At 42.0% G+C, this 25633-nt stretch overlaps 1 protein-coding gene and 1 pseudogene across 8 annotated transcripts in view; both read right to left on the reverse strand.

Annotated features, from left to right (window-relative positions):
* Positions 1-16780: 16780 nt before the first annotated feature.
* The window catches only part of Tlcd4 (TLC domain containing 4), an 81101-nt gene continuing 72248 nt past the window's right edge, over positions 16781-25633 (reverse strand). For all 8 annotated transcript variants that reach the window (XM_006502478.2, XM_011240340.1, XM_011240337.1 and 5 more), the window contains one exon: positions 16781-22243. In XM_006502478.2, the coding sequence (XP_006502541.1) occupies positions 21925-22243 (319 nt within the window). In that variant the 3' untranslated portion in view covers positions 16781-21924. The remainder of the gene's footprint in view (positions 22244-25633) is intronic.
* Positions 23645-23801, reverse strand: Gm52661 (annotated as a pseudogene).

Raw genomic sequence — 25633 nt, forward strand, 5'->3', positions numbered from 1 at the left:
GATCACCATCCATAATAATGGCACCTAATGAAAATGTCCATTGAGCATAAGGAAGTCCAGCCAGTGCCTACTTAGGGCCTTCACCACTGCATGCTGGCATCTGTGGCACAGGAAGCTACTCTGGATGGTACCAAAGGAGAAATGCAAACACCGAGCCAGCCAAAAACCCTTTGATTTACTTGGTGACCTGCCAAACATGTTAGCGCAATGGTGACATAGGTTTGTGGGCGTAACCAACCAGTATCTGATTTGACTTGAGGCCCACTCTGGAAGATGGAACCCATAACCAACACTGCTTGAGTGGCTAAGAACCTGAGACTAGATAGCCCAGGGTCCTGAGATAAAACCAAACACTACTGTTCTGAAAGAGAAAGCAATAAAGTGAGTCCTAATGTCATTCTACTATACTTATTGCTCGGTCATCATCAAGAGAAACTTCCTCCTGAAGCAGATAGGAACAAATACAGAGACCCACAGCCAGACATTATGCAGAGGATGAGAGAACTTGGAACACCCATCCCTGAATCTCCATCAAATCCCTCCCCTAAGGTCTCAGGGAATCTTTGAAAGAGGAGGTGGAAAGAATTGTTCAGGTCTTCCAAATCCACAGGACTAGTGCACAGACGAGTTCACAAAGACTGAGGCAGCATGCACAGGGGTTACTGGAGCTGAGAGGAGAGATAAACTTGTGGGATGGAGATCCCTAAGCCAGAAGCTATCTCCAATTGATAACCACTTTCAAATGAAGACTTGGTTTTCTCCAAGGGAGTCTCCCTGGGGAAACAATGAGGCTGCCTAGGCAGCAGTAGACAGTCAACAGAAAACAAACTCAGTGCATTGTTGGTGTTGCCTAGCTTGTAATATTGTGGCAAGACCTTTTTAATTTTTTTAATTTATTTCTATTATTGTTTTCATTTTACTTATATTTTTCCCTTTCCTTCTTTTATCCTACAGTTGATTTGTGTGTGTATATATGTACATGTGTATATGTCTATATATATAATGGCTTCTAGTTTAATGTTTTTATGGGATTCATAAGTATGTGAACATGTGGGTTTCTGTGTCTATGTCTGTTTCTTGTGTCTTCTCTTGGGTTCTTTTCCTTTTGATTGTTTTGTCCCATGCTGATGTGTCTGTTTTTTGTTTTATCTTATACTATTTGTGGTGGTTTGTATATGCTGGGCCTAGGAAGTGGCACACTATGAGAAGGTGTGGCCCTGTAGGTGTAGCCTTGTTGGAGTAGGTTTGTAACTACAGATGTGGACGTTAAGACCCTCACCCTAGCTGCCTGAAAGTCAGTATTCTGTTTGGAGACCTTCAGATGAAGATATAGAATTCTCGGGTCTGTGCCTGTATGGATGCTGCCACATTCCTGCCTTGATGATACTGGACTGAAGCTCTGAATCTGTGAGCCAACCCTAATTAAATGTTGTCCTTATAAGAGTTGCCTTGGTCATGGTGTCTGTTGACAGCAGTAAAACCCTAACTAAGACACTATTTTATTATTATTCTTTACTGCTTATTTTCTAATGAGAGACAGAAAGGAACTGGATCTGGATGGGGAGGTGGAGAGGAACTGGGAGGAGAGGTAGGGGAAACTGTAATCAGTATATATTATGGGAGAGAAAAAAAAAACTATCTTCAATAAAAGGAGAAAATCAAACTGTACTAGCAATAATTAACTTTGTAACTTGGGCCTCCTTAAAATTGTGAAATAAACTTCCATTCACTCTTTTGAATGTTTTCAGATTCAGGTAAACTGGGAAATAAAAAAGAAAGGAAAAACTAGAGGTCACAATGATACTTGCCAAGAACCTTGTGCAGAAGTAATCTTGTTTCCCTAAGTACTTGGAGAATTCTAAGTACTGAACTGGCTCTTAGCCCTCTTTCTGCAGATAAGTAAATACTGGGAGCACACTTCAATGACCTCAAGAATACAATAAACAAAGAACTTGCACTTCTGTGGGTGGAGAAAGAGCAGATTTCAATTTTAACTGAAGAGTTAACATTTGCCGAAGCACAAGAAGTTCCGCCGGGAAATTTGACTACTATCCACAAATAAATACTCATTTATTAAAGATGTTTGTTGTTTAAATGCTTATTTAAACCAGAGGCTGTTTAACACTGGAATCATTCAGCATTCTTTAAATAAATTCATCAGCCAACTATCTGGTCACAACATCTAATGTGAAAGATTTCATTAGTTGGATTTGAATCGGAGGCTTGCTCAAGGGGAAGGGAACATACAGACAGGATTGCAAACATACCTGGCTTCTCTTCCGAGAACCGTGATTAAGTAATGGTTATTTACCTTAATTTACATAAGATTCTTTTTCTGGTCAAGATTACTTACCCACAATTAAATATTATTTTTAAAACACCTGCTCGAAAAGTACCTGTTCAGAGAGAAAAGAGAATACAAGTAGAAGATACGTAAGCGGTTCAAATGGCTTTCGAAATTGTCTCCCTAGTTCCAAAAGTCAGGAAGGGCTGTGTTTGATCCCTCTTGGGCCATAGATCAGGGAAGAGCCCAAGAGAACTTTGTGTTATTGATTCTGTTTTAAGTTTATGTCCTTTCAGGTGAAGTGCTATGAGAATAACCACTAGACCACACACATTCCTATAGTAGCAAGCAAACTTGTGTGACGTTTAAATTGTAAACGTTAATACAAGCCAGATAGGTTTTTACAAAGTGACTTCATCCATATAACCATCAGAGAAATGAAAGGACCCCACTGCGCCCTCCCATACATCCTAGGCAATCTATAACATCATAGATGAAGTGTGCCCAGGTTGTAGCTTTATGTAAATAGATCACATAGTGTTAATGCTTTTGCATCTGGCTTTTTAACAGTAGGGTGAGTTTAGCCAGGCAGTGGTGGCGCAAGCCTCTAATCCCAGCACTCAGGAGAATCAGGCACTCAGATCTGTGATTCCCAGGGCAGCCTGGTTTATAGAACAAGTTCTAGGGCAGACAGAGCTGCACAGAGAAACCTTACCTCAAAATAAATAAATAAATAAATAAATAAATAAATAAATAAATAACAAAAAGAAAACAGAATGACTTCAACATGTGTTCCTTTGTAGGAACGTTCAACTTTGCTTTTCTGTTCTACTGCTGATAACACCTGAGCTGTTCCCAGCAGCTAGAATGAATCACATCCATACATACCCATGACTTGAAGGGGGGAAAAAAATGGTTGACAAGAAAATGATTGGCAAATGTTTTTCCTATTAAAAACATAAGCTATTGCAGAGACTTCTATAATCCTGTGCCTGAACCTGGTATGTAGTACACATCTTTAATCCCTGCATTTGAGAGCCAGGTAGATCTCTGTGAGTTTGAGAGCAGCCTGGTCTACCTAGTGAGTTCCAGGCAAGGCAGGGTTACGCAGAGAGATCCTGTCTCAAACAAACAAAGTAGTCTTCACAGACAACTCCCCTGTGTCCAATCACTGCTGAACCAAATCACCACACATTTAGTGACTTCTACAAGACAAATTTGTTCTCAGAGGGTTCTAGAAATCAAAGGCTCAAAACAGGTCTGTAAGGTCTAAACTCAGTGTCAGCAGAGCTTCTGGGAGCTTCAGCATAAACTCTTCCAGATTTTATTCCCTTAATATGTGTGTGTGTGTGTGTGTGTGTGTGTGTGTGTGTGTGTGTGTGTGTGGTATATACACACATGTGTGCTCATGTGCATGTGGGGGCCATTCCACAGTCTCCAACCACATTGCTTTTAGAGATGAGGGTCTCTCGTTGGTCTGAAACCTACCAAGCAGGATAAGACTGGCTAGTAAACTCCAGGGAGCCACGAGCACCATCTCTGGCCCATATATGGATTCTCATGACTCCATGCTGCTAGCTAATCCAAGATGATCATGATGCTTGGCCATGTGAGCAAAGTCTCCTCGCCATGTGGGACAACAGACTTAGAGGTTTTAGGGATTAGCAGACATTAGACATTCTTGCAGGGGCATTAGTAAATTTAGCACACCAATCCTCCGGAATTATTTGTCTCCTGTTTTCCAGTACACTTTGCATTTTACTCTCAGCAGAATAAGGCAGAAGTTCAGCGTCTTTTTATCCTATGGCCCCAGCTTTTGCCAGTATCAACAGAGTAAACTTGAGGTGGAGTCTTGTTGGCAGTGACCTTGCTTGAGTGTTAACTGCTTTAGTACCTTCTCAGCCATAAGTGCTTACTGGCACAAAGCCCTGGCTCTGTGGGAAAGCACTACCCCCAGTTAAGAACAAATAGCTATAGATCTTATGGATAGGTACCTAGCAACCCATTCTATTCTGTTCCTCCTGCTGAACTTTTTACCTAGCCAATATCCTGCTTTGGGGAACAGATGCATTCCTCCAGAAACAAAGTGACCCCCCACTACCTCCCTTACCCCATATCCTGCTTCTATGAGTATATAACCTGTATGGGAACAATAAAATTTTGTCAGCTTGATCAGACCTCCTGACTCGCTGTCCATTCTTCGTGTTTCTTGTCCCTCATTCTCTCCACAGGTGATCTCTAGACCATGTTCAACTGTCCCGAGTGTCAGGGCAGAGTCTGTTAGAGTTCATTGCTCCTTCCCCTCACCATAGGCATTCATGATTGCTTAATGACGCTTTTATCATTTTCTGCACCCCAAAACATTCTGGGAGATGAAAAGTTGTCAAGTGCCACTTGGTGCCCTCAGTCATGGCTGAGGTTGGATGGTTTTGTCCTAAATTCTAATCTTTGCCAAAAACGCTTAAGGTCTTTCTGCATTTGTTTCCTCATCTAAAAAGCTGACCATCAAGAAAGGCGAGCTGGACTCAGTTCACAACAACGCCATTTCAAGTGGAAATAATACAGTTCCCAAGACTCTGGTCTTTAAATAGCATGATTTAAATTAATAGGAAGCCACATACCCTGGCAGTAGAAGATGCTAATTAAAGGGGAAAATGAATCAGGCATATGCAGCATCATGCATAATCGTCATGTGTCTGTTGTTTGCTTGTAAGTTTAAAGGAGAAAGCACATTTTATAGAAGAGCTTGCTTTCTGAGGGTTGCTTGACAAGAGCAGATTATAAGAAAATAACATCTTCTTCCTCATATTTGTTTACACGGAGCCTCAAAAAATAGCTCTCACAGAGTGTGTGATAAGTGTTGAACTGTTGCTTCTGCTCTGACCAGCAAGAACAACACGACACAGTCGGGTTCTTCTCAACAGCCTTTATTGCAGGAACGCCTCGATGCTTCTACAGGGACCCCAGGCACCCAGGGAGCCCTGCTTATATGCACCCCAGCACAGGAGAAGGCTCCATGGCCCCCTGGGATTGGTCAGTCTGCCCGCACCCAATTTGCATGCACCCGCTTGGGAGCGGTTGGCGCCAAATTCGAATTGGCGCAGTGGTGTTGTTTATGACAATGGCAACCGGAAACCGGCGCCATCTTAGAGTTGGCTTCCCACATTGAACTACAAGATGAGAGAGACTACTTTGGTGGCTTTCAGATTGCTATAGACAGGTTTTTCTTTAAACAGATATAATTTTGAATTCTAGTATCATGTTTACTATTTTTATTGTTTATTTGCTTTTGCTTTTTATGTGTTTGAAACGGAGTCTGTGTAGTCCAAGCCAGCCTCAAAGCCCTGATCCTGCTTCAGCCTGCTGAGAGATGTCGTGATAGTTTAACATTTAACAGTTCTATCAGCACTGTGAAGTAAGCTTTGGGGAATGTAAAGACCAAGGGGCTTGAAATAAGAGCATATTCAGGGAGGGGACCGTGGAGTAGGCTGCCAGTTGTGCAGCCCTTTAAAAGGCACCAGAGGGTGAATTCCGAGTGCCAGAAGAAGAATGTGTGCTTGGAAAAGCATAATTGTTTTCACAATGCTGAGGCTCAAACCCAGGACCTTGCATATGGTGGGCAAGTGTTCTCCCTCAGGGCTACATCTCCAGCCCTTGGGAAAACATATTTATGATTTTATATTTTAAAAAAATGGAAGAAAAGCATCTGCATATCCATTGGGGTAAGACTAGGTTTTAACTGAGCACTAGCTAGTATTTATGTCCAAATAAGTGATATACCCAAACTGGCTGGAAATTATAGGGCGATACGTACATGGATTTTTAAAGTTCTAGAACCATTGAGCTAAATTATTTGGTTTCTACTTTATCCTTAAGAGAATGGAATTGATCAATGATGAGCACACACCACCTGCAAATCCAGTGGTCACCTCTAAAGTGCTTGCAGTGTTCTGTTTGTGTTGCCTGCAATTCTATACAGAAATGCTAGCTCTTGGGGTGATGGTATTGGAAGACAGGGTCCTTGGGAGATGAGGAGTCCTGAAGAAGAGGATACACAAGTGCAAAAGAGCTCATTGGTTCCTTCCTCCATGTGTGGATACAGGGATAAGATGCTTATGAACCAGAAAGCAGAAAGCAGAAGCCTTCGCCAAACACCAAATCTGCCAGTACTTTTGTCCTGGGCTTTCTAATCTCTAGAAATTTCTTGAGAAATTTGTGATGTTTATTAACTGTCTGATCTCAAGAACTCTGACCAGACTGGGACACTGACTACATAATTCCAATACTAAATAGCATTTCTATGTAACTGGATTATGGGTCAATTTTCTTTGTTATATTTTAGCAAGTAGATTTTATTTCTATGATTAAAATTAAAGTAACCTCTAAAAAGTAGTTTCATGGGACGGACAGCAAGATTGCTCAATGGGTAAAGCCACTTGGTGTGAAAGTCTGATATCCTGAGTTTGATGCCCAGAGGCCACTTACAAACACATGTTCTTGGTGTTTGTCTCTGTTCCTCCCTTCCTCCCTCCTTCCTCCTCTTCCTCTCTTACCCCTCCCCTAACCTCCTCTCTCTCCCTTCTCCCTATTTCCTTCTTCCTTCCTTCTTCCCTCCTCCTTCCCTCCCTCTCCATTCCCTTCTTCCTGCCTCCCCCTTTCTCTCCCTTTCCCTCCCTCCCCTTCCCATAATAAGAGTTACTGTTTTAAAAAGTAGTTTTGGGTCCGAGGATGAAGCCCAGTTGGGCAAGTACTTGCCTAGCATGAGGAAGGCCTGTGTTCGAGCCCTAGGCCTGCATAAACTGGGCAGCGCTATAATCCTAGCATCTTCAGGATCAGGCATTCCAGGTCATCCACAGCAAGTAAATACCAGGCCCTTTGATAGTTTGTCCCCCACCCCCAAAAAATAGTTCTAGAATCCACATAATGTTTTGTAAATCTCTTAATTGTATGTGTATGAGAAAGAGAGTATATATGTGTGGTCAGTCCCCCCAGAAGCCAAAAAGGGAAGCTAGATTCCATGAATCTGGAGTTACAGCCTGCTGTGAAGCACTAGACATGGATTCTTGAAACCAAACTCTCTTAGGGCTGTATACATTATTAATCATTGAGCCATGTCTCCAGCACCCCATCCCCCAATATATTTTCTAATTAGTCGGTAATTTAATAACAAGCATCACAATTCTAAGCACACTGACATATTTTAATGAGAACCTCTAAATATTTAGAGAGATAAAATCTCATCTTCACTACTCCCTCTGTACCATCCCTTCCTGTCTTCCTCTTTTAAGGATGAAGGAGCACCCTCTTCCTGTTTGTTCAAGCCGAATCTTAGAAACCATCATTTATCTGGCTTTTCCCTCACCCGACCCTGACAAGCAGTCTGCCAAGAGCCCCTGCCAGCTCTCCCTGGACAACCCATTCTGGGCATCTCCATTTCTCTTCCTCTCTATTGCCAGCACGTTTGTCTGAACCATCATTTTACAGAGTTGCAACTGCAACCCAGTGGTGAATTATGGGATCAGTCTAGAGGGTGACAGCCAGCATTTCTTCTTCTACAGTGAAAGGAAGTACAAAACCTCCGTGCATCCCTCATGGTTGGGCTACCATGCCATGCCGTGGAATTATTCTTTCTATGTATGCATTTATGTATTGGGTCACGCATGAGATATATCACTTGCAGCAAATAATAATAATAATAATAATAATAATAATAATAATAATAATTTAGAGAGCTTAGATTTGAGGTCAAATTGTTCTCACTTGAACTGCCTTATCCTAAGCATGTTGTTAAGCTAAACATCGTTCAATGGCATTACAGCCACGGCATAAGCCGGTAGATGTCCTATCACATCTGTATCCCTCATGCTTCACACAGACCATGCTCCAGCCTCCCTTCCACTGAACATTCACCAAGTGTCCCCACCTCAGGGACTCTGTACTTGCCTCCCCCTCTATCAGCTTCCTTCTGATCTTAAGGCAAATGTCGCCTCTACAAACCCTTTCTAATGCCCCCCCCCCATCTCTACCTTCTTCTTTTTCTCCCACGGCACATACACCTCTCTGAAACTACCTGATTTATTTCTGGTTTTCAGACTTGTTTACCATCCCTGTGTTTGCTAGAATGGAGTAGTCCCAAGAGAACAGAGCCTTGTCTGTCTCCTTTGCTGATGTGTTGCCAGAACCTAAAATACATACATACACTATATAACATGTATAGGGGATAAATATTTTTGATTTACTGGTTTATTCAGTGCAAATCTTATGCTAGGACTGCAGAGATATCTCAGTGGTTGAAGTTCTTTCTGCACAAGCATAGGACCTGAGTTGGATCCCCAGCACCAATGTAAAAGACTGGGCTTGGTGGCACATGCTTGTAATTTCAGTGCCAAGGAAAAAGAGATCAGTGGATTTCTGGGGCCAGCCGGTCATCCAGCTTGACCTATTTATAATCAATACTTATTCTTATTTTTCTAAAACAATACCAATGTCTTCCCTCTGTTCCTTTCTGTCTTGTTAAAACATGTCTGTTAGACAGTCTATCTACTGACTGTAGAAGGTTAGAATGAGAAGCGTACTGCAGGGACCTGGAGAGATGGCTCAGTGGTTAAAAGCACCCACTGCTCTAACAGAGATCTTTCCCTCCTCCCACCTCTCTCACAGACACACTCCAAAAGAACAAGGAAGTCTTATCAATAGTCCTGATTACCCAAACGTGGGTCAGCCAACGTAACTAACCCATCGGCGATGGATTGGCCTTTTATAATAAACAGAGGCTCCAGATTGTTTTAATGAGAGAAGAATAAATAACTTAGTATTTACATTCTTCTTAGTCATCCATTTTTCATCTTGATGACATTTTACTACTGTAAACAACGAAAATGGGTGCTGTATTTGGATAACACGAAAAAGATGTTTATATTTTCCAAAGGCTAATGCTAAGATTAATTTTATTTTTAAAAAATCAACTGGGTTTCAAGCATACAGAAAAAGCACACCACTTTATCTGCTTCTCCTAAGAACATTGAGGCATTTAGACTTTTTGGCTAAGCTCATCAATTACAAGTCATATCATCCCTTCCTGCTAGGGGTGGGTATAGAATCATAACAAGTAGCTTCACTCAGGGACATAGAGTCATAATCATATTTAGAACGCCGGGCTGGAGAGACTAGGGCTCAGTGAGTAAAGTGCTTGCCAAGCAAGCATGAGGACCAAAGTTCAAATCCCAAGAGCCCTTGTGGAAGCAACTATAGTGGCACATGTCTATAATCCCAGTGTTCCTACAATAAGATCAGAGGCACAGACAGGAGAATCCCTGAAAGCTAAAGGACCGGCTATTCTTCCACACACAGAAGCTGTAACCAAGAGACTCCATCACAAACAAGGCTGAAGACGATGACAGAGACATTCATATCCTCATTCACACACACACACACACACACACAAATGCATGTGTGCATACACACACACATACACACACACACACACACACACTTTAAAAAAATAGAAGTTAGGCTAACTCTAAAAACTTACAAATGTAAAAATAGTATTGTAAAATCTGATTCATACCCATAGCTTGCCATCACCTCGATTCTAATTACTGTAGCGTGTGAATAACGAACTTTGGAAGAGAAAGTGGGCAGCTCAGACTCCCAGTTTACAGATGAAAAAGCAAAACCAGCAAGGTGACCTAAGGTCATTTCCCACACCTGTGTGCCAGAGAGGCAGAAACACCTGTCTTAGGTCATCAGGTCACCTGTCTGAGGACACCGGTCAACTGTGTGCTGAAGACGCTGAAACACCTGCCTAAGGTCATCAGGTTAGCTGTCCAAGGTCACCTGTGTGCTGGAGAGGCTGAACGGAGCGCCAGTATCTAGATCCCCAGATGAGGCTTCTCATCTGTTCTTTCAGATCTTAGTCTGTGCTCCCACTGCTGTCCGACACTGTCCAAGGGGTGATGGATTTCTCTGGTTGCTGTGGTGACTCAATTGATGGCTAGCAGGTACTACATGGATGATAAAATAAATGAGCTATTCCTAACATTTCCATTTGAACATACACACAATTTATTTACTGGGAAAGGACATGCATACCATGGAAAGCACACAGTGGAGGACATACAAGTAGGAGAATCTGGACCATCTTGCTAGTCCCATAAACTTATATTTCTGGTTTATTTTTTAGTAGGAGAGAGAGAGAACCAAACGTCTTCATAGGTGGTTTTAAGAAGAATGACATAAACCATTAAGGCAAGAAGGGCTGCAGGCTAGAGAGTCAGGAACAGGTAGGCAGTGGATCCCCACCCACCCCTCAGACTAGTGGTAGAATTTACAGGTAGATGATAAAATTAAACAGATGGATTTAGGGAACTCGGGAGACTGGTGGTGTCCCACAAGGAAACTTGGTAAACGTGTCTCCTGTCTCACCTCTGATCAACTCACAAACTAAAGTGGCAATCTGCCAAGGTCACAAATGTCTGCTCAGGACACCTTTGGGACTTACTTAATCACAGCAAGGCTAGGGTCTCCATGAGCCACTGCTGTCACATCTACAAGATCATCTGCTTAAACTCGGGAGTCTCCCCAGACTGCCCAGCCTTTTCTCTTTTTTTTTCTTTTTCTTTTTTCTTCTTCTTCTTTTTTTTGTATTTAAACATTTTTTTATTAGATATTTCTTCATTTACAATTCAAATGCTCTCCTGAAAGTCCCTTATACCCTCCCCCGCCCTGCTCCCCACCCCACCCACTCCTGCTTCCTGACCCTGGAATAATCCTGTATTGGGACATAAAATCTTTGCAAGACCAAGGGCCTCTCCTCCCAATGATGGCCGACTAGGCCCTCTTCTGCTACATATGCAGCTAGAGACACAAGCTCAGGGGTACTGGTTAGTTCACATTGCTGTTCCTCCTATGGGGTTGCAGACCCCTTCAGCTCCTTGGGTACTTTCTCTAGCTCCTCCATTGGGGGCCCTGTGTTCCATCCAATAGATGACTGTGAGCATCCACTTCTGTATTTGCCAGGCACTGGCATAGCCTCACAAGAGACAGCTATATCAGGGTCATGTCAGCAAAATCTTGGTGGCATATGCAATAGTGTATGCGTTTGGTGGTTGATTATGGTATGGATCCCCGGATGGGGCAGTCTCTGGATGGTCCATCCTTCCGTCTCAGCTCCAAACTTTGTCTCTGTAACTCCTTACATGGGTGTTTTGTTCCCTATTCTAAGGAGGGAAGAAGTATCCACACTTTGGTCTTCCTTCTTCTTAAGTTTCATGTGTTTTGCAAATTGTATCTTGAGTATTTTACGTTTCTGGGCTAATATCCACTTAACTGTGAGTACATGTTGTCTTAGTCAGAGTTTCTATTCCTGCACAAACATCATGACCAAGAAGCAAGTTGGGGAGGAAAGGGTTTATTTGGCTTACACTTCCATACTGCTGTTCATCACCAAAGGAAGTCAGGACTGGAACTCAAGCAGGTCAGGGAGCAGGAGCTGATGCAGAGGCCATGGAGGGATGTTCTTTACTGGCTTGCCTCCCCTGGCTTGCTCAGCCTGCTCTCTTATAAAACCAAGACTACCAGCCCAGAGATGGTCCCACCCACAAGGGGCCTTTCCCCCTTGATCACTAATTGAGAAAATGCCTTACAGTTGGATCTCATGGAGGCATTTCCTCAACTGAAGCTCCTTTCTCTGTGATAACTCCAGCTGTGTCAAGTTGACACAAAACTAGCCAGTACACATGTCATGTGAGTTCTTTTGTGATTTACACTCAGGATGATGCCCTCCAGGTCCATCCATTTGTCTAAGAATTTCATAAATTCATTCTTTTTAATAGCTGAGTAATACTCCGTTGTGTAAATATAGCACATTTTCTGTATCCATCCCTCTGTTGAAGGACATCTGGGTTCTTTCCAGCTTCTGGCTATTATAAATAAGGCTGCTATGAACATAGTGGAGCATGTGTCCTTATTATGAATTGGAACATCTTCTGGGTATATGCCCAGGAGAGGTATTGCGGGATCCTCCGGTAGTACTATGTCCAATTTTCTGAGGAACCGCCAGACTGATTTCCAGAGTGGTTGTACCAGCTTGCAGTCCCACCAGCAATGGAGGAGTGTTCCTCTTTCTCCACATCCTCACCAGCATCTACTGTCACCTGAATTTTTGATCTTAGCCATTCTGACTGGTGTGAGGTGGAATCTCAGGGTTGTTTTAATTTGCATTTCCCTGATGATTAAGGATGTTGAAGTTCTAGTCAGAGCAATTACACAACAAAAGGAGATCAGGGGGATACAAATTGGAAAGGAAGAAGTCAAAATATCACTATTTACAGATGATATGATAGTATATATAAGTGATCCTAAAAATTCCACCAGAGAACTCCTAAACCTGATAAACAGCTTTAGTGCAGTAGCTGGATATAAAATTAACTCAAACAAATCAGTGGCCTTTCTCTACACAAAGGATAAACAGGCTGAGAAAGAAATTAGGGAAAAAACACCCTTCACAATAGTCACAAATAATATAAAATATCTTGGCGTGACTCTAACTAAGGAAGTGAAAGATCTGTATGATAAGAACTTCAAGTCTCTGAAGAAGGAAATTGAAGAAGATCTCAGAAGATGGAAAGATCTCCCATGCTCAAGGATTGGCAAGATTAATATAGTAAACATGGCTATCCTGCCAAAAGCAATCTACAGATTCAATGCAATCCCCATCAAAATTCCAACTCAGTTCTTCACAGAGTTAGAAAGGGCAATTTGCAAATTCATCTGGAATAACAAAAAACATAGGATAGCAAAAGCTATTCTCAACAATAAAAGAACCTCTGGGGGAATCATCATGCCTGACCTCAAGCTGTACTACAGAGCAATTGTGATAAAAACTGCATTAGGTACTGGTACAGCGACAGACAGATCAATGGGATAGAATTGAAGACCCAGATATGAAACCACACACCTGTGGTCACTTGATCTTTGACAAAGGAGCTAAAACCATCCAGTGGAAAAAAGACAGCATTTTCAATAAATGGTGCTGGCTCAACTGGCGGTTATCACATAGAAGAATGCGAATTGATCCATTCTTATCTCCTTGTACTAAGCTCAAGTCTAAGTGGATCAAGGAACTCCACATAAAACCAGAGACACTAAAACTTATAGAGGAAAAAGTGGGGGAAAGCCTCGAACATATGGGTACAGGGGAAAAATCCCTGAACAGAACAGCAATGGCTTGTGCTGTAAGATCGAGAATGGACAAATGGGACCTCATAAAATTGCAAAGCTTCTGTAAGGCAAAAGACACTGTCAATAAGACAAAAAGGTCACAAACAGATTGGGAAAGGATTTTTACCAATCCTAAATCTGATAGGGGACTAATATCCATTATATACAAACAACTCAAGAAGTTGGACTCCAGAAAACCAAATAACCCCATTTTTAAAAAATGGAGCATAGAGCTAAACAAAGAACTCTCAACTGAGGAATACTGAATGGTTGAGAAGTACCTGAAAAAAATGTTCAACTGCCCAGCCTTTTCTAAAGAGCTAAAACTTGATGGATTGGGGCTGACCCTTCAGAGGGCTGTAAGCAAGTGGTGTGAATGGCTGGCCAAGAACATAACATACTCAAGACACTGGAGGGCAAGACAGTGGGTCAGAAAGGCAGTCAGGGTGGAGCTCAGAGGGGTCGCAGAAGGCACTTCTCCCAAATTTGCTTCTGCCTTGCTGTTCTGTGGACCCCACTCTGTTCCACCAACTTAAAGAGCTGCTGTCAGCCTGCTGAGCCCCAGCTCCCCCTACCCACACCCCGAAATCTGTTGCTCAGTAGCTCAAAGGCTGTCTTAACCCGGTTCCACAGCCCCTTCCCTCTCCTCCCCTTACCTCTAGGTCGGGCTATCTAGGAACACACTCAATAGACTAAGCTGGCCTCTAACTCAAGAGATTCTGCCTGCCACTGCCTCCAGAGTGCTGAGATCAAAGGCACTCGCCACCAGGTCCGGCTATTTTTTAGCAATTGTTTAGCCGTTTATTCTGTCAGCCAACCTACTTCTGTTCTTCACTCATCTAATCTGACACTGAGACTATCCCTCAGACGCCATTTAAGACAGGTTTCCTAAAGCTACTCTCAAAGCTATGCGTGTTCCTTCCTAATTGCCGAGTTGCAAATTAAAGCTCTTCCTAATAGCCCAGGAGAGCTGGAGGGGATGTCAGAGACACTTCAAACATTATTTTAATGTTGATAAAGCTAAGACTAAGTCATGGTTACTATAACTCAGGCATCTTACATCTTCCAAATCCCTCGTCTCCAGTTCTCAGCTCAGAGACCTTCCCTAAGGAGCCGCATCCATTCACATATCCTTTCTGCCCAAACACAGCTTTAAAACACCACTCAGTTCTTGTTCTAAATCCTCCCGTGGAGAGTCTGCCAGAGATCTGGCAACACAGATCTTTCCAGGAAATTTAATTGTTGGGTATTTTGTTAACTACTAAAACAGATCCAGACTTCGGCTCTTTGGTAGGGCAGTCCACCAAGTCCATGGTTCACTGTGATGACCCCTTTGCTAAGAGGCCTTTGCTCATGGGCAGTACGTGGGAATATTGGAAATATTTGCTCTTACAATAAATGATTTTGAAACCTTAGGTAAGAGCATCCCCTACATAGAAGTACAAAGCTGTACATATTGCGTTTTAATATTGAAGTCACAAGATTTCTTGTACTGTAATAACCATAAGAACTTTATTTATCTTAATTTCTGAGGCAGAAGATCTAGTAGAAGTCAGGTGTGGTGGTGCACGCCTTTAATCCCAGCACTTGGGAGGCAGAGGCAGGCGGATTTCTGAGTTCGAGGCCAGCCTGGTGTACAGAGTCAGTTCCAGGACAGCCAGGGCTACACAGAGAACCCTGTCTCAAAAAAACAAAACAAAACAAAAAACAACAACAACAACAAAAAGATCCAGTAGAATCATTCTGTATAGGATAAACATTAGAATGAAATGCTTTGACCTTAAAGAAGTCACTGCAGAGAACGGTGACTGTTTGCTATTATCTACAGTTGTTTTTCTGAAGGAGCTTTATAGCCTTTGCATGACGTTGGTCACTGGACAGCCCTGGCTCACCTGGAATGTGTTGCATTATTGAGTGCTGAGAGCAGTCACAGTAAGGGCTGAAGTTGCAGGGGTGTGGTGTTTTCCTTCAGGAAATGTAGAGGTTAGATTAGGGGCTTTGGTATGAGGCTTTGGTTTTTGTTTTACTCCCAAAACCATCATCTGTGTAACAATCAATACATAAGCTTTTGTGTAGCTCTTTGACATTCAGTCCACTGAGGCTGGGTCTCCCTGCTGCCAGCAAGGCCTTAATTCATCCTTGAGTGACCCTCTTTCTTTGATCATCCCGTGAGACTAAGAACACTGACAGATTTCCTGTTAATTAAAATGTAATATATGCATTACCTTCTTTTTTGGAAGTCATTTCCTTTTGGTTTTTTTTCCAAATTCTCATTTAACTTTGACCTTTATCCTTAATAGAAATGCCCACTGTCCATCTTACCCTTCACTGCTCCTAGGAGCCCTCACGGTTCAGGCAATTTCTGCTGGCATAATCAGAGATGTGGCCATGGGGTTCAGCTGGAGGTAGACGACAAGGGGTGGGGCTGCAATGTGCAAGGAGCTCAGAGCACTGTGGTATAAATGGCAGCAGACGCCAGCCCCTCCCCCATGTGGTCCTTCCAGGAAGAACCTCGATATGTGTGATAGGTTATCAGTCACTGGCATAAGGGAAAGTGACACATTTGCCACCGCATACTTCTGGGTGTGCCTAGGAACCATCCAGAGGAAGAAAAGGCAATAAATAAACTTTGCTTAAGCGTGACCATTAGGAAAATTAATGAATTACATCTGAGACAGTCCAAGGTGTGGGAGACCTATTTCCATTGCTCCACCTGTAGCCTCTCATCACCAACAGCTGGGGTGACTATTTTCATTTTGAGACACAGCTGCTCACTCACTCCTACCGCAGTTCTGACTCCACATTTTAGGCATGTTCAAAAGCATGCCTCGTGGTCCTCTCCAAAGGCAAAATCACTTCAGCACTGCATTCAAGTGCTCGGCTTCCTGATCTACTGATACTCCAGACCCAGGTGCAAGATTCAGACCACTTGCGATTTGAGAAGCAGGAAATTTCAGCCACGACACTAGGAAAAGCACTGAAGCTCAGGAGAGACCAGCAGGGGGAAAAAAAAAGGTCAAAATCTAACTGCTTGCAAGGTTTCACTTAATCCACAAGAGCCATTGACTGGCATTGACTGGGTAGCTCCGGTCTTGCTAATAAGCACAAACTAGATTTCTTCAGCTTTGGGTTTTCTCTGATGCTGGAATCTCATCGGGGAGAGAGGTTTAAAAATTCACCTTCAGGATGCAGGTCCTAGGATTATACAATGGGAAGAATTTGGTCTCGCCAATCAGCTCACCATATACTATTGAAGCATACACCATCCAGACAAACTTTTGCACTAAATAAGCGTGACTTTATTTTTCTTTCACAAAATACAAAGTTTTGCACCACATTATAGTAGTGTTTTAACAGAGGAAACTCCCAAGGTGTTCACTGGGAGAGGGGAGAGTTATACAATATTGATCTGTGTCATTCTTAATACTTAAAGGAAACTGTCATGACAAAGGATGCTGACCAGGTCCAACATGCAGGTTATTGCTTAGAACTTGCATAAACTTCAAAATGGCACACATACAAAGTATACAAACATTTCAAAAGTTTAATGAAAGTACTGAAAAGACATCCCTTCAAACAAAGCATAACCAGAAACCAAATCGAAGAGCCTAGGTTGTACTTTAATTACTGATATACCTTAGTAACACTGATTTATATATAAATTATGTGGTCTTATGTTTTGTAAATAAAACTCTTCAGTCTTATGGAAATAAATTATTAAGCATATTTTGACAATATTATATGTTATAGTATCAGAGAAAAATCGTACATCTCACTATAGCTGATATATGTACTGCAGGTTTAAAGTAGCTTTTGCAAATTAGATCTATGTTGAAATGTTATTACAAATTCAAATAACTCAAAAACTTCATAGTTTATCCTACTTTTAAGAATATAATCTACACAAAAATTCCATAAGTAAAAAGCAGATGTAATTCCACAGAAACCAATCAAGCAACAAACAAAATTACAGAGCACATTTTATTTACAGCCGTAATTTTAGGTTCCATTCACCAAAAAGGAGCAAATTATTATAACACACACCAACTGCAGAATTACATAAAAATGCAAAGGAAAGGACAGATGGTGACTAACAGATTTCCAGGCAGAGGTATAGAGCTTATGAATCTGAGATGGAGAAGCAGCTTTGTGTTTGGTCCTGTGTAGGACCTGATATCAAAACTGCTCTTCAGAGTGGATACATTTGAATGTTTCAATGCAAACAAACCCATCTTTCGAAGCTGACCACTGCAATAGAAAACAAAGTATGACACAGTCTATCTAGTGGATGGGAGCTGAAGTCTGGACCACAAAGGAACCAGAGGCTCAAGTCCCTGGCTGTTGTACTCCGAGAAACACTAAATAACTCATTAGCTAGGAAGTCTTAAATAGTACCACGGAAATTGTTTAACGTTGAAGACTCTAAAACAATTCACCACAAGCCAGACCCTGCTGTCATCAAAACTGTTTTGCATCCTCAATACTGCCATAGGGTCTATAAAGAACATTTATTAAAATTAACACACCTACAATAAATCCGTAGCTGAAACACTTTATAAAACTCTTATTGCTAAACCGGTTAAAGAAAGAGCTTACAGATGTTTCTTAATAAAACCATAATTACCTTTGTTTCATGTTGTAAACAGGTATTATTATACACTGACTGGCTTCCTGTAGCCTCTTAATAAACTGTGGTTTGTCAGATCTTTATTTATACCTCCTACAATGCTTGTGTGCGTGAGGAAACCTGTTTGTAAACTCTGAAACTTGCCACAAGAAATTAAGACGCATCCAGATGAGTGGTGGTGTCTGAGAAAGAGACATTAGAAAGGCCCTGGCATATGGAAAGGGGATACTGAAGTCTGTGGGGCATTAGCGATGAGCAAGCCAGGCAAGCTCAGCTAGAAAAGGATCAATAAAGGAAGAGATAGCATCTCTGAAAGGAAAAGCAGTCTTGCTATCTCCTCCCACTCCGGGTCCTGGAGGATTTTCTCATTTCTGCACACGTCATCAGAGTTCTGCATCAGGCTTAGCTTTCGGTAGCTTTGGCATGAGCCAGGTGTGGTTAAGGCTGGGAGGTGTGTGTGCACATTCAGAGACTCTTCATACAGGAAGATTCTCACTAGTGTGCTGGCTCACACCTGCGGAAAAACACTCTGCCAATCTAACAGAATACAATGTTTCCTTTTGATGAAATCCAAAACACAAGATACATAACCTTCTATGAAACATTACTGATGCCCATAACTATGTGGGCTTTTCAACTGCACAGACTGCTAAAGTTCTTAAAGCAAGGCAATGAATACACACAGACCAATCGTTAAGATTCATATTAACATAGTTGGAGCTAACAGCAATGCAGGAATAAACGTATCCAGATATGTTAATGGAGTCTTGTGGGACATGTTGATTTTTTCTTAACAATGAAAGCAAAGAAATGTGTGTAAGGATGGGGCTTCTTCCTTTGTGCATTCACTCATGACAAACTACATTTCCAAATGCCTAAGAAATGCCTCCAGGAGTTAGGCAGAAACCTCACAAAGAACTTGTCTCTAAATGCCCAAGGCTTCAGAGGAAGCAATTTACACATCTGACACTTGAACAGAAACTTGGACTTAAGCAAATTATTAAAATTTATGGAAGAATTTCATCCAAATACCTATAAATTAGGCAACTTTCCAAACCTATGCACCCAGTTTATCCAAAATAAAGCAGGGTGACTCTCAGAGATGGTAAAACCTACCAAAATTCCTCTGGACACATAACTGGTCCACGAAACAACAGGAAACAAACAAAACAAAATAGAAAATACCCATTTCAAGTTTGAAAAGCCAACACACCAGGGTACCTTGAGTTAATTTCTTTGCATGCATATGTAACTCCATTTTGAATTTAAAAAAAAATGCAAAGAATCCTCCAAATGATTTTAGACACAAGAATGCAAATTCTATGAACCCAAGCTCCAAATACCTCAAGTCTAGCACATAACATACCATCAAGTGCAGGGCCCACAGTCTTGCATGCTACTAGTTGAGTTTTGCTTTTTTTTTTTAAAGTTTATTTTCTAGAATACTACATATTCAGATTGTCACTAATCTTCTCTAGAAAAATAGAATTGCTTAAAAATTTATACCAATTTGCTTTTATTTTCTATAAATATTTTAAGACTTGTTAAATATCAGAATGCCTAATAGACTCACTTAAATTAATCAATGTAGCCAAAATACTTATATCTAAAATATCTAGCAAAAATTTGTCATTCAATAAATGAAAATTTCATTGTTTTAGTAAATACTATGTTCTGTCTTTATTTGTATTTTAGGTTGATAAATGTGATCACAAAACAGCAAAATACAGCCCCAGGGGAGGGCTGGCTTGCAGTGGCAGTTTGCAGGACATTTCCAACACAGTTCCCTTCTATAAAGGATGAGGAGAGTGGAAGTCTGGAAGCTGCAGATAATAAGGGCTACAATGGCAAATCTGGGTTTAATGTTTGATATTCCGAACATACTTATTGGTTATATCGAGTAATGATAAAAGCAACGAAATACAAATGACCCTTTCAGCATGAAGCAATTATCGCCTTCACAGAGACTCATAACCATACACTGCCATCATTTTAATGGCGAGTTTAAAATCTGCGTTCAGAACTGTAGTACTAGCCAAAGAGACAAACATATTTACCTCAAGATTTATTCTTTTCTTAGTGGATTTCCAAAATAGTTTTATAATATAAATGTCTTCTCTCCATTAAAAAAAAAAAGCCCATTTTCTTGTAAAAGAGCCATGAACAATATAAAATCATTTGCATCCCTATACCTTCACTTTTACACAACCAGTGCACACCTGAGTTGCCTATGATGGAGACAGCACTAAACTTAGCAAGCCATTACAAATGTGGCATTAGCTGCTTTAAAGACAAAGCCCTATCTTTTTCATGACTTTATCTTTCAAAAGTAAATACACCAAGAACAAGACAATCGACTTGATTTTTATCATTGGACTGGAATTTCAATTCCCATCTTTAAACATACCAGAACTTGCCAGACTCTATCTGTACTAGACAATTAAATCAAACTACATTACATTAAATGTTTTGATGACATTCCATTAGTTCATCAGCCTAAGATGAATAATGAAAGAGCCAAACGTTCTCCTTCAGTCTGATACTCTAAATGGATTAGATCTTTTGGTTTAAGTTCAGTTAAATTCAAGTATTCACCACTAATTGGATTAAGTCTATATCTTAAGAACAATCATTAAAGTCAAGTACTTCAGAAAAAAATAAATAAAGGCAATAATAGCTAAATATATAATTCTATATTTGGATTGCAAGAATCAAAGGAAAAACACCCCACTACACGCGCACACACACACGATTTTTTTTTCACAATGAATGACAGTTTTGATAATCAGAATACTTGGGGTAAGTCACCTTCCTTCCTTCTGCTCTTTAAGAAAACAAAAAGGCAAAGACAAACTAAGCAAGCCTGAGTAAAATCTCTAAGTAAAGCACAAACTCTGACTTGTCTGTAGTTTTAGTCTCACCAAAATGAGGCCGATTTCAGGAGCATGCCCAGCGCGCACATTCTAGACAAGACTGGTGTTCTGGTGTCAGGTTTGGAACTTGGAAAACTTTGCAAGAAGAAATATGATCTTTATGGGGAAAGTACCCGGAAGCAGGCGAAGGCAGCGTGATGAGGCACGTTCCCGGGAGTCCTCACTATCGGCATTCATGTGGTCCACAAGATGGGTCTTAAACCTTGCCTGACTATAAGATTTTCAAAATATAATTGGATAAAGCACTACAGAGAGAAACGAAGCAGCTGAAATCTTAAAAATGCATAAAATATTTTCAAATATGATAGGATCAACATGAGAAGTGCTCTATCGTAGCGTAACAGATGACTGCATACCCCCATGAAACCATGTCAGTTCTGATGGCCTGGGGAAGGGACGTGCTGGCAACTTAGAAAGGAAACCCTACACAGGCTCTGATGTTGGAAAAGACCGGAGCACAGCCAACGGAGCTGCTCGCAGACTGAAAAGCCGTTCTCAGTCCTTCAGCAAAATAAAATGGGTGGTGTACAAAGGCCACCGAATCACCAGCCATTTTCCTGCAGAGAATAATCCCCATGAACACTGACGAATTCAGAAAAGTTTCCCCACTCCACTTACAACTTTTGTTTAAACCTTTCAGTTTCCATCCATGCTTAAAAATATTGAAGGAAAGAAGAAATCCTGGGATGAAGACTAAATTTTATTTTCTCTTGTCTAAAGATTAAAGAAAAGAGGAAAGAACACTGAAACCATGAGTAACAACCGTGCCTAACAGAGCGGCGCAGGAGCTCATCGTGTCGGCCGGGACAAAGAGGAATGAAGATGGCTTATGGAAGCAAGGTGTCCGATGAAGCATGCCTTTAGTCGAGTTTCCCGTTCTGAAGGCTATCCTTGGCTTTCTCTTGTCTGATGAGGGAGATGACTTTGATGCATCCTTTCGTGATTTTGATCATCCACATGATATTCATCACGTCTAAAATAACACAAGTAACGATCCAGACAGACTGGATTACAAATCCGAACCTTATGTAGGGTTCTGTTCCGTACACGGAGTAAAGGAAGAAATACATCGGAGGTATCGAAATGATCCGCACGATGAAAAAGACCACCGTCATAAGAATTCCATTGATGACATTGGCTTTGGAAAACTTGGGGTACTTCAGGGCTTCAAAGAACCACCTGATGAGAGAAGCAAAGATAAGTCACACAGTCTGCAGCTTGGGGAATCTGCCCTCCTAGCACCTGCGCACATTGCTTGTTTACTAGTTAGGCACTGAGGAAGCCAGCGCCATCTTGTAATGGCGATTGTGCACAGCTTCCCACACCCTCCTCCTCTGTGCCTTAGGCTGAAGGAGGAACTCAAGGACCACATAACAACTTGTGTGGAGGGGTTGGGGACACGACTCTTTTAGATGGAGTGTTTTCTGTGCAACTTGAATGGGGACTTGGATTCTGATCCCCTGGTACTCAAGGTTTGTAACCCTAGTGCTGGGGGTTGGGGGGGGGGGGTGGAACGGAGAGCAGGCAGGTTGGGTGGGGGGGTGCGGGGCGCGCAGGGCGGGGTAGAGCGGAGAGCAGGCAGATCCTGGGAACGCACTGGGCCCGCTCATCTTGCTGAAATGGCAAACACTGCGCTCAGTGAGAAACGCTGTCTAAAAAGGTAAGTAAGGTGGAGAAGCAACTGATGAAAACATCCGGATGTCAACCATACACACACACACACACACACACACACACACACACACACACACGTGTGCGTGACCACACCCACACAGAATGATTTAAAGGGCCTTGGAGAGTCCACGCACTACAAAAGAACAGCTGGAGGAGTCATAATGCCTACTTCTGGGAAATCTCTGTAAAGCGACACAATGAAGACTCGGGGTATTAGAGAAACAAACCAGAGTCACAGAAGCGTTAGAGATAGATACATACAGATGTACTCAAGTGACTTCTGACCCTGACATTAATTAGGCAACTCAACAGAAAAAGAATGCCTCTGCCCCACTGTGAGAATATCCAGCAGAGAAATTAACTCAAAGTAGATTTAAAACCTATATGTAAAATACAAAAGTATAAAACTTCTAGAAAAAAAAAGAAAACATGAAAAGTTCGATGAAAGTTTTTGCTGTAACACTGAAGTGCAACAATGCAGGGGGCTGGCCATGACTGGTGAGCTGGCACTCTGGATTTCGCTAGAATTAAAAGTTTGCACTTTGAGGCCAGGCATGGTGGCGTGGGCCTTCAGTCCCAGCACAGAGGAGGCAGAGGCAGAGGCAGGCCGACCTCGAATTCCAGGCCAGGCTAGTCAACATAGCAAATGACAGCACAGCCAGAGCTTCACAAGAAATCATGTCTCAAAAAACAAACAAATAAAATTTTCACTTTGGAAGAGAAGAAAAAGACACAGTGGGTGAAAATACAGCATTAATATGTAATAAAATACCATATCTAAAATAGTAAGGGCTGGAGAGATGGCTCAGCAGTTAAGAGCACTGACTGTTCTTCCAGAGGTCCTGAGTTCAATTCCCAACAACCACATGGTGGCTCAAACCATCTGTAATGGGATTCCATGCCCTCTTCTGGTGTGTCTGAAGACAGTGACAGTGTACTTATATAAAACAATCTTTATCTCTAACAAATGTAAATCTTTTAAAAAAATAAAATACTTAGAAGCCAACAGTATGGAAACAATCTATTTCTACACTTGATCTTAGCCAAAAGGCCGAGAAGCGATAACAATCTATTTCTAACACGGGTAAATGATTGTAAACATCCCATTACAGGAGACCCAGCACATGGAGATAGAGAGTGAACATATAAGCCCAGTGGCACATGCAGGAGGTTGAGACTGGCTCATATTTGAGCCTGGGTAGTTTGTGACAAGTCTGAGCAGTGTGGTTGGCCCTTTTCCCAAAAACAAGTACAGAACCACCACCATCCCCCATCATGCTGAAAGATCAAAATCAAATATGCTCAACACTGTCTGTCACTAGGAAAATATCAAGATGGAGACAGATATAGCCACTTTAGAAGACAGTGTAGCAGTTATAAAGCGACACACGCAGCAAACAACCTAACTTTTCTAACTGACAAAAAATGCAGTAAGCATACATCGCTATCATAGGAACACCAAGCCTGAGGCTCTAACCCACCTCAGAGGGATGAATGGTGGTGAAGAGCGAAGAAGAACAGCTCGCCAGGAAGCAAAGATGGAAGTTTTGAGGAAAGTGTGGCAGAAGGGGGTGAGACAGCCACAGCTGAGGAGAACTCTGTGCCACATTAAAGGGCTCAAATTTTATCCTCCAAGCAGCAAGGCGCCGCATGTCATTTTCACTGTGAAAGAAGACAGCACGGAAGGCAGAGCTGCAGGGAGGTCAGTGGTCTGCAGCCAGGAGCAGTGAACCTTTTCCTCCAATAGGAAGATGTGGACATTCACAGTGTAGCTCTGGAGACTGGATGTCCCGAGTTCAGCTCTTTGGCTTTGTGGGTGTTGGGGGAAAGCGAGCATGGGAAGCAAACAATTGTGGTAACCCAGGGAGAATGCACAGCAGTGTCAGTACAACCAGCATTAGTCTGTCCACCTGCTCTCAGACACATCTCCCTGCTGTGCCCATGCCTTACGGTTACCAGGATCTGTGAACTTGTTCACAAGGCTTAATGTGGGCTAAGCCTCATACCTCACACGTGTCTGATTTGACATTCCTACTCTGTGAGAGCCCACACTAAATCATAAAAGAGTAAATGAAAGCTTTCTGTGGATTTGGGATTTTTGACGGAAGACTTGAAGGCTAGTTAATTTTCTCAGATTTGGGGAAGTGACAGATGGGGGAACTACAGAAGAAAGGTGTCAACAGCCCACAGGTAAGGCAGAGAGACAAAACCAATGCTCAGTGGTCAGAAACAAAGGACAGTATGTGGAACACATCACAGAGGACTCTGAAAAAGAAGAGAGACAGGTAGACAGGATGCTTTTTAGTAAGGATACTGGCATCGAAAGAGGACCACCGGAAAGCCGGCTCTGAAGGGGCCAAGCATGGAGAATCTGCAGGCTGAATGTAGAACCACAGACCTGGAAAGACAGGAATAGCTCAACTGCTCAAGCAATAGACTCAACAGACCTTGTTAAATGAAGAGTAACAATGTATTTATGGTAAAAAAAAAAAAAAAAATGTTCTCCACCATGGCTAACAGAGAGGAAATGGAAGCAGAGTGATGCAGGGGATGAGTGTCCTCTCTTCCTTCAGGACCTTCAGGTGGGCTATGAGTCAAGACTCTTTCAAAGAACAGAAGAGAGAAAAGAAAACATTTCCTAGTGGGAGAACCTGGCAAATGTCACCTTACCCAGGTGACGAGCGTTGACAGTGTCCTGGACAAGCATCCCTGCCAAGGCACTGCAGGAGGAGCGCCTACCTGTACTCTCCTCATCATGAGAAAAGTATCCAGTGAGCCCAACTTGGGGATGCTGTATGAGCAAACTGGCCAGCTCTCAACAAAGAATCTACGTGAGGAAAATCAAGGAAAGCCAAGAAACCATTATGGACCAGAGGAGATGATGGAGACCAGACT

Source organism: Mus musculus, chromosome 3, assembly GCF_000001635.26.
Source record: "Mus musculus strain C57BL/6J chromosome 3, GRCm38.p6 C57BL/6J".
NCBI lineage: Eukaryota > Metazoa > Chordata > Mammalia > Rodentia > Muridae > Mus > Mus musculus.